This window comes from Lepisma saccharinum, chromosome 6 (genome assembly GCF_977018435.1).
Source record: "Lepisma saccharinum chromosome 6, izLepSacc3.1, whole genome shotgun sequence".
NCBI classification, from domain to species: domain Eukaryota; kingdom Metazoa; phylum Arthropoda; class Insecta; order Zygentoma; family Lepismatidae; genus Lepisma; species Lepisma saccharinum.
In genome coordinates, this window is record NC_139234.1 from 15,517,155 (window position 1) to 15,527,813 (window position 10,659).

The following is a 10,659-nucleotide window of genomic DNA, read 5'->3' on the forward strand; positions in this document are numbered from 1 at the left end:
AAAGTGTTAGTGATAAATGTATAATACTGTCTCTCTAAATTGTAATCAAGTTATTGAGCCTGCAACAGTATGACCCACGTTATTATAGCTTGATAAATTATTATTTCGATATTAATTAAAGGCTGACAATGTTATTGTTAAATTGCCAATAATTTTACTACTATTTGTATAAACAGCCTGATCTTGTATTTTGTTACTATGCTTATGGTTACCAAAATTAATGCATATAAGCTTTTGTTTTTTTCAGAAGCTGAAATGAATTTGTTAATTATGAGGTATTTTTATTGTCACCTGCATTGTGTGCTGGTATGCTACTGCCAGTGAAAATTTCACGCAACACCTTTCGTATCGATCTATAAAATGACAATTCTGTAGTCGTTATGGAATTCTGAATGATTTTAGTTCCTGGATGATTTTTTACAAATATGAAATTAAGAACAGGAAATTTTTTGATTTGTTAAATTATTGGCAATTTTACTGATGAATTGATTTTCTAAGATTGGTCAATAATGTTTTATTCTGTTTCATATCTACTCCATTGTATATTTTAGTAAACTTTTTGTCATTAAACTACACACGCTACAAGGGTGATATGAAGTCTTACATTAGTATTAACTAAGGTAGTGAATGCTTTTTTTCCCCTGGTATTTAAATTCAAATGTATTCTATAATTAGACATCTATTACATTCTTTTATGTGGAAAATAAAATTTTATATAAACTTAAACAGTTCATTCTATCCAGTAGTGGTTGCTGAATTTCCCCCACAATTTTTCAATTGATGTAGAATTGATTTACTGATAAACTTGGTGTGTGAACTTATTTGTTTGCAAGTTTATATATTTTCAGTATGAATATTTACTGTGGTATTTTTTGTGATTCAATGTATGGTGGTTATGTGTGGAAAGAAAAAACTGTATCAATAATAACTTTTCATGCACAAAATATCGGACAGAGTGAGTTGAATTTGGGCACACAAAAAATTATAAGAATGAACCACTGATAGGAAGTATTAGAGATGGGAAAATACATTTTCCCTAAAAAAAATTGTGGTTAGGTGTAGATTTTGCCATCTTATAATAACCCTTTAATTTAAATTGAATACAATTGTTTTTTATGTAGAAATATATGTGAACCAAAAAAACACAGAAATTTAGTTTATACAAGGGCTGCTGGAAAAGTTTCTGCAATCAATATGAAAAAGACGTGAAATTCTGGGAATGGCTTTATTGTTTTTCGAAGTATTCACCCTTAAGATCGATACACTTTTGCATACGCTCAAACCAATTTTGAACGTATTTTTCACTCTGAAGCTGATACCTCAAAAACCGCTGTTCGGAATGCGTCAACAGCTGCTTCAGGCGACACAAGTCGCTCACCATGCATCTTATTTTTCATGTGTGGGAACAAAAAGAAGTCGTTAGGTGATAAATCAGGTGAGTACGGACAATGAGTCATTAATTCGACATTTTTACTGGACAAAAAATCAACAGTTTGGTGTGCTGAGTGGGAACAGGCATTGTCGTGGTGAAGAATAATGCGACGATTTGGGTTTGTGTTACGGAATTCATTGATGACCTCTGGCAAACAAATTGTTGTATACCACTCAGCATTTTCAGTCCTTCGATCTTCTAAAGCTATTGTTACCACATGTCCGTTATAACCGAAGAAACAAGCAATCATTTGCTTGCGAGCGCTCCTCGAACGAACAACTTTTGTTGGTTTCGGCTCAATTTGAAACACGCAAAGAGTGGATTGCTCCTTAGTTTTAGATTTGTATGAATAGATCCAAGTTTTCCCCTGTAACGATGTAGTACACCAAATTTGACTTTCCTCGGTTGAATTTTTGGAGCATTTGTTTACGCCAATTTACACGAGCCTGTTTTTGAGCTTCGGTCAAGTTAGATCATTTCACGCACAGCATCAACATTACTGGCAACAACAGACGTGGATGTATGACCTTCATGAAATTCATCACTGCGAAATGTGCTACCACGCTGGAATTCGGAAAACCAGTTGTACACAGTTCAATTGGATGGTGCTTCATCCCCAAAAGCCAAATGAAGTCACTCGGTGCATTGTTTCAGTGTTCAACTACATTTGAAATCATTGCCCGAAAGTGTTCACAAGAAATTTCCTTTTCTCAGACGAAACTACTTGTTCAAAGTGTTGTGAAAAATAAGCGAATAGGCTTAAACAAACAAAGATAATTTAAACATAAAAAAGGTATATTCTCCCGGTTTTTATAATTGCGGAACACTAACGCCACTGTTAGTGGTAGTTTGCAGAAACTTTTCCAGCAGCCTTCCTACCAGTACTGATCCAGTGTGAAATTACAGAGTTGATTGCCATAAGAAAAAAACACAAGAATTACAGAGTTGGATAAGTACTACAGAAAAGAGAAATGTACATGAGATTGTTTTTTATCTTGTAGATTTTTCCATATAGGGTTGCTCAAATTTGCCCTATTTTAGCAGAGACTTGTTGATCAACACACATTTTCAAATAATTCTTGAAGCTTTTCTGATGGCAAATAGTGAAGGGATTCTCTCAGAATATCAACCAGATGAGTTGAGGATATTCTTTTGAGAGGTATCAAATTCAATTGAATTCAGTCCCTGAAGATTAGAGTGACGTTAGCTCTTGAAAGCTCGAAAACATGTCCTAAACTGACCTGGCTGATATCCCAAAAAAATCTCTCATATTTTCAAGTGCTGATTAAGCACCTGGTTGCCTCAAAAATAATCTTTGAGATGCACATGTAGTCATTATGCACCACTGCGAACATCTTTCCAGTTGTCACCCGCTGAAGTGATGCTATTATTAAACTTTTTCCATCATTTGTAAACTGCCTGTGTGGTAGGCATATTGAATTGTCATTTACTGTAGAATTTCTATAGGTTTTAGGCTTCTGGAGAGCAATAACTTCTCTTCACTGGTATAAATGTGTAAGGCGACTCCATCTTTAAAATGACATTTTGAAGCCCACCTGATCATTGATCTGACCTTGAAAAATTACGTTGATGGTTTTTCAAATTTTGCATGAATTTCGATTTTGTCCTTGCGCAAATGAATAGGTTATTTCTGGACAGATGCAGGTTCTAGAAGTTTTCGGTCTGCAATATTGGGCTATTTTAGTTCTATAACCATTGATGCAAGGCTATCAGACGTTCCGATTTAGTCGGGACAGTCAATTCCTTTTTAATCCATGTCTTGATCTTTTCGCCTCGCTTAGACACTACTTGCTATAAGGGAAGAAAGACACTTTCGCCACTACGTACATTGTACTGGTTATGTAGGACTTTCTGTAGAATACCGTGTACATTATTAAAATTGTCAACTTTTTATGAGTCAAAAACAGTTGTTTGACACTCGACAAATAGGAACCTCTTCATTGTTGAATGGTTTCTTCTATTACAGTGTCATAAATGTTTCACATAATTAGAATAGACGGGAATTTTCTATCTCTTTACATTATGGAAGAATGGTTCCTCAATGACTGCAATATAGAAACAACCATACAAGGGGCATTTAGCTATCCACCCGCACTGCAAGGTCTGTGATCCCTTTTCGTCACCACTGAGCAGAAGGATAAAAAACTGTGTTTTCTTTCTCCGTCATGAGGGTTTTTCTGCAACTGATGTCCATTCTGCCACTTAATGGCTTAAGGTTAATTAATAATATGTAAATAGGAGAATCCACTTCACAGCAGAATTGTTGCTAGATTTTGGGGGCAAAAAATTGCCTGGAGTGCTTTTAACATATATTGTTATTTGTCCAAAACACTCAAGAAATGAAGTACATTATTATTTACGAAATTCTGTCAATCGGAATTTGTTTTACTGCAACTTTACTTCTTTTCTACTTCTAATTGTCTTGAACATAAATACACAGTGGTGTGACCGTACAACAGACAACTTTCACAGTGTGCAGAAGACACCAATGCCAAAAAATTCGATGCTATGAGCTGTTGATAATGGCATTTTCTATCCCACATGTATGCATCCACATTTAATAGATTCTTGGTTGCCACTGGCATTTATTTTTACTGTCGAATAAGAATCTAAAAGCAAAAAAACACCATAGAAACAATATTTTGCCAGCAGAGAGACTGCCAAGGTGAAGTCACTTAGCCATTCCCTTCAGATAATTTATTTACAGGGTTCGCACTGACTCCAAAGTCCTGGACAACTGGAGGAGTCAGGAAAACAGGCTCGGACTGAGGTATTGGAAACAAATTATTTTTTAAAAAAAGGTTTCAAAACCTGGAAAGTCAGGGGAATTAAATAATTTTTGCTTGGCAGAATTTGTAACCGGAAACAAGTTTCATTTTATCTTCCCAACAATCTTCCTTTTTGGGTAATATTGCTTATAAAAAGGTTTTCATTTATTTTAAAAAATGTTCAACAAACGTGATTCATTTGATTAACTTACAAAGTTGAAGTGTAACTCTTATTTTTTTGCATGTTAAATTATTACAGAGTTATGTAAAATACCTGGAAAAGTCAGGGACTTTGCAAAGTGGGTGTGAACCCTCATCTATTAACCCCACACACATATGTTGCTTTTCGTAGGCTATTTGAATTGTTTGCATTATACACACATGTAGTCTACCTGTATCATACAAGTTTTCTTTTCACGCTCTGACAGAAACAAACGTCAGTGTCAACTGCAAATATTTGCCACGTGGTTGCATACATACAGGTTGGAAAATGCTGTTCTTCAAAATTTCGTAACAAAATGAGCAAATTTCTTTACCCACCCTCTCCTATACACCCCCCCATATATATATACGTACATATACAAAGTATAATATGAGAGAACATTTGTTTAAAATTCGCCTACGGGTCTGCCTCCCCCCTTAAAAAATCCTGGCTACGGGCCTGTTTCATACAAATGCATTTATCCTCATGCCCCTGGTCCTATGCATCCAACAGTTCAGTTAGGTGCAACAGGTTGTATACACAGTAGGGGCAAAATATACAATTTGAAATTGTCCACGTGTGTTTGATTATTAAATTCAGTGTGGTCATTGTCTCTATACAATAAGCTTCTGTGAAGTTTGCACAGGATTTCTGTTTTAATTTTAAAATTGCAGACAGTACCCGTCTTATGATATTTGTTATTTTCCCGGCACTTTATCTGATGTACTGATAAGTGCAGCTTGTGTGTGCCATTCCATCTCATCAAGGTTGCTATAGAACAGGCGAGTCAAATAGATACTGTTGATGCCTGAATTTTATTTATGTGTGGCATAGAGTTGGCATGTTTTACTGATCCGAATGCAATCGAGGTTTCAGATAATGAAGTGCATATTAATGTACATGTGGAGAATTGTGTGTGAATCATACAATTTATGCATCTTTCTTACCCAATGGACCATGTTAAAAATGTAAACATAAACATTGATGAGGTCTTGTCCGGTCCCCCCGGAACTTCCGGTTTAGGCCAGTTCCCCCGTTGTTTCCAGTACAGATTCACCGGCATACGAAGTGAGAAACGAGCGCTTGTTTTCATTCAATTGTGCAACGATAGTCAAGAAAGGTATTTCTTACAGTTCTATTATGAAGGAGTGGAAGTATAGAATCCGTCGGATGATCAACTGCAGAGCAGATTATTAAAAGATGACGTGTCTTTGTGTCCGCCAGTTGTATAGCATACTACCACTAGGTATCTCATGTACACGCACGACGAACTGAAAACGTACGAAACTTTAGATATATTCAATTATTTTGTAAATGGAAAAGTGAGGGAAAGAGAATTCTATAAAACTAGTGATATTATTATATTATAAAGTATGCTTAAGTGAATCTTTGCCAACAAATCTGCAGAAGTAATGACACATGCAAATGCTAGTAAATATGTGTGCTTTCAACTTCGCCGGGAGAACCTATGATATGACGTGCCATTTTCACTTGCACGAATTTACTTCAAACAACAAGGGAGTTTTCAGACTGAAGCGACAAGCGATATCGAGATTTCGCACAGAAGCATTCGATCTAAAGCAAACCATTCACCACGCTTGCGCAAATAACAGGCCGAGGCAACACAATGCACAGTATTGATAAAACGGCCCAGTCCGAGCAACATGAAAGCGAGAAGCGACACCTGCAATTTGTCGTGTCGCTTTAATTGGGAACGTGTTGTTTATTTTTTTAATGTTGGTTTCCAAGAGACACGTATCGCTTCAGTCTGAAAGCTTCCTTTCGAACCAATTCACCACGAGAAAATGCACGTGTCGCTTGGACTGGTCTGTTTTCTCAGTACTATGCAGCGTGTCGCCTCGTTTTACTCGTATGCAAGGTGGATGGTTTTATTTAGAATAAGGGGCCGTTGCTTGTCGCTTCGGTGTGTAATCTCCGTGCCACTTGAAAGTGAATCCTCAGTGATCAACGAACTGTATCGAACCGAAGGGACGCGACAAGCTGGACGTGTCGCTCAGATTCTCAATGGCGTGTATTGTGCCGCCTGAGACTTGATTTCCCATGCGCAGTAAATGCTTATTTGTAGACTAAATGGGTCTGCGTTGCTTGTCACTTCGGTGTGAACCACTGCTGTCGCGTGTCGCTTCGGTTTGAAACCTTACTAAGAGCCGTTCTTTTCACCACAACACAATACGCAGATAAGCGATCGACATGCTTGTAACAAAATGCAAGTCGTACAAATCCTTTCCGGGTACCAATCCTTTTTTCGTTCTGCTTGTATCCACAGGTTTCGTCTCTCTACGTCCTTCGGAAACCTACGAAGTGATACTTGACTCAATAAATTTGTTCCCGATCGAACTGTGCAACCATATGCTATGCAGCTGACACGCTATTTCCTTGTAAAAGAATCTCCACTTTGCCATTTCATATTATCGTCCATAGCACCGTAAGCGTAACTGGATGTTCCAGGGGAACCAGACGAGTGCGCATGCTCCACAATAGCTCCGCCTTTAACACCGTCTATATCATCGTTTGTGACTCTGGATGCTGTTGGCATGAGAACTTTAGCAAGCGTTGCATATCTCTACGACACAGAAATACTGAAATGCATTTTCAACAAAAAGAAAGAAAATGTTTACATTTCTTAAGGCTGGAAAATGGGACGTTTTAATTTCTCTGGAGGCACAAATGCGCTTGTCAGCAGAGTCCAAAAGAGGAAAGAAACATTGTTATTTGTTTTGATCGGCAAGAACTCGTATAACAGTGTAAGTCGAATGTGACAGGATACCCTTTTATTTTGAAAACTGGATGGAAAATGAAATATCTTAGTATTTCAGCAAACAAGACGTTAGGGAGCCTACAATTCAGGGTATAACCGCAACATGGTGGCCATATTGAAATTGCCATCTTGGATTCTGATCAAGTTTTACAAATGGGAAAACTGTCATAGGGTATATCAAATCAAGCTAGTTTTCTCTCGGTTATTTGTTTCCGCACTCAGATTTGCCGTATGTGGTGCGGTACAAAAGTTAACAAAAAAATTGAAACAACTACCTCCAAAGGACCATGGCATGTACAGCTATTTGATGTGTTCAATTCAGGGTGGCCACTCACTGGGAATTTTGTGTGAATTCTACTTGAATTTTTCTCTGTATGCGTGAAAAATTGCAATTTTATTAATGGACTAGTAAAATTTACTTACAGAGCCTACTTATAATTGCTGTGAGGCAAGTTTACCACAGTTTAGCTTTCATTTTTATTGAGGAAGAAAAATAAAGCTGCATGAAAAATGAAACAGTTTTCTCTCAATCTGTTCACTTTCTTAGTGTCCTTTGGAGAACAATCTATCTGACAGATGGAAGATTATTGCGATGTAAGAGACCTTGGAGTTTTGAGATTCTTATGCAATTAATTATTTTTCGTAGATTAGTATATCCCGTAACACTTGTGACTTGTGTTTGTAAGGGGCGTTCAATAAAAATCCGCACAAAGTCGTAGAGGGCAGTAGCAGATGCCCGAAGACAGACACAGCTTGAAGACCAGAAGGAAAGATTAGGGTGACCAGACGTCCTCTTTTGTCCGGACATGTCCTCCTTTTTAGGTGTCTGTCCGGCGTCCGGGCGGATTTTTTAGAAATCGGTAAATGTCCTCCTTTTTTGGAAAGAGTATAGCATCGACCATAGCACATGTGTTGCATCAAGGATGCTTCCACACATAACAATCATCATATCACTTGGGGCGCGTTAAGTATTCGAGCAATGCTCACCTAGCATCTGGGAGCTGAACACGATCACTTTTTCGACTGAGTCATTAGTAGGGTGCGGATTTATAGACACTAAAAACCTCTGAAATATGCACTAAAATGATGTAATAGGCACTTACAAGGCACTATAAACTAAGAAAAGACACTTAAAAGGCACCCTCAAATTCAAAAATACATTAAAATAGGCAATGAATTTGAACTTCTTTCAATTATCTTCTTACAATGCACAGTTATACTGTATTAGCATTTCAATTTATACATAAAACTGCGCTAACGATTAATCCAAGGCCTGGATTCGAAACCGGGACCGCTGGCGTTGTGACGTGGTGTGCTAACCACTCCGCCACGGAGGTCGGCCAGTTCCTTTTAGAGTTCTACATACGCGAGACAGAAACGCGTAGTGAGAATTTTGATTGTTAAGTAACATTTACTTTTATGAAATAACGAAGTGAAAGTGTAAATTCACCACTGATCTCGCAAGAAAATATCCAGCTTTTAAAGGATAGAAGAAACCAATATGAGATAAAGTGTAAGGTGGCTGCCACTATTCCCTGCTGTTGAAACTGTTGAAAGAGTCCTAGAAATGTTCGCGGCATTAAAATCTTATTTCGTGTCCCAATCTAAACTACCTCAAATTTTAATTCGGTTTTGGGAAATAAGTTAAAGCGAATCTTACTTGTTACATTTGCATTCACTTGTGGGGTAGAAAATGTAGTAAAATTCTATGCTTCAAATTGTAGATATTCTTTGTCATTCGTTAAATAACAGATTAGGAGGTTGCTTTCTTTGCTTAAAGGTAAGAGGACGTTATTGAAAAAGATCATCTGAAAAGTATCTGTGAGCAAAGTGTTGGTAAGTTTCTTTTATATTGATTAAATTATGAGTAATGGCAAATGTGTTGCCATTTCTTGCGGTGTCCTCTTTTTTATGACTTTGTCCTCCTTTTTCGCCATGCTCTGTCCTCTCTTTTGAATGTATGTGTCCGGTCACCTTAGGAAAGATGCGTCAGTAGTGCACCAACAGGCACAGAAACGAGTGGTGTTATCGTGACCCTGTTTGACGGTGAGGATGTCATCGAAGGAAGACGTGTTGCGGGAACGTGTGTACAAGTTCTACGTGACACATGAGAGTAAGGGGAAAATGTATACAGTAAGTCATTTTGCAGCCGAGGGAGTGCCGAGAAGAACTATTTACGACATCACTAAAAGATGTGAGAGTGGGACTAGGTGGAAACGGCAGTCGGGATCAGGATGACCAGGAAGTTGCAGCAGCTGAATAAGACACTTCAGAACAATGATGGTGTTTCAATGCGTATGGCGGCGCGAAAATTCAAGTCTTCTGCATCCATGGTCCACTATGTAGTGCATAAGAAGACGGACATACAATACAGGAAGAAACAAACCATCCCCAAGCTCACAGAACAACAAATAAGCATGGATCAAACCAAGTGTGGCCGCCTGTTGCAGAAATTTGGTGGTCGTGCTTTCATCTTGGATGATGAAACCCATCTGACGTTAACCCATTTCTCCATCAATGGAAATTATGGATACTACACTTCGGACCCTTCTCAAGCTCCAGCTAGTCTTAAGTTTGCCACCAAGAAGAAATTTGAAGAGAAAGTGCTGGTGTGGATTGCCATGGGTCCAAAAGGTCTCAGCCAACCGTTGGTGCGGAAATCTGGATTATCTATCAACGCCCAGACGTACCTGGAGGAGTGTGTTCAGAAGAGACTGATACCTTACATACGCGACAGCTATGAGCCAGAGTCCTGTGTGTTCTGGCCTGATCTAGCATCATGGCATTATGCCAAAGTCGTTTGTGCACATCTCCAGCAGGAAAATATTGAATTTGTACCGAGAGAAGATAACCCCGCTAATGTTCCGGAACTTCGACCTATCGAAAATTTCTGGGCAATTTTAAAGGCTGCTGTTTATGCTAAGCAATGGCACGCAACAAACACAGATCAGCTTATTCGACGGATCCGGTACTGTCTCCGGAACATTGATCTGTCTGTTGTACGATACCTTGCAAGATCCACCAGACGTCGTATCGACAAGGTGCGTCGTGACGGAGTGATTTAAATCCGTTTGTGATGCCACAATATTCTCTGTGCTGTGCCTTCCTATATGTCTCACCTTCTTACCTTTATCTGTATGTCTTGTTCAAATATATTTCTCACTGAACCTTGTGCGGATTTTTATTGAACACCCCTGAGATGTATTTCAAGCCTGAATATGTAAAATCGCAAATGTAAAACTCCACACCGCAAATTCTTTTAAATAGATATCCTACCGTTTAATTGAATTGAATTAGAATTTTTGAATACATTGGAATCTCACAGATCCTTTATATTGTTCATATGTTTGTGTGTGGGTGGTGAAAGGCAAGGTAGGGTGAAAGGCGTAAGGTTGTAATACAGAAAACATCTGCTTGTACCCTTGAATTTTTTAAAAGTTCGCTTCACATTGAAAAC

The 10,659-nt window shown here is 38.2% G+C and overlaps 1 protein-coding gene across 1 annotated transcript; it reads left to right on the forward strand.

Moving 5' to 3' along the window:
* The first annotated feature begins 9,436 nt into the window (after positions 1 to 9,436).
* LOC145988993 (uncharacterized) lies at positions 9,437 to 10,267 on the forward strand. Its single transcript, XM_083124294.1, has one exon. It carries the CDS (start codon positions 9,437 to 9,439, stop codon positions 10,265 to 10,267), a length of 831 nt encoding a protein of 276 aa, XP_082980420.1.
* The last annotated feature ends 392 nt before the right edge of the window (positions 10,268 to 10,659 follow it).

Coding starts and splice junctions, on each gene's coding strand:
- LOC145988993 (XM_083124294.1), top strand. CDS start 9,437: ATGACCAGGAAGTTGCAGCAGCTGAATAAGACACTTCAGAACAATGAT.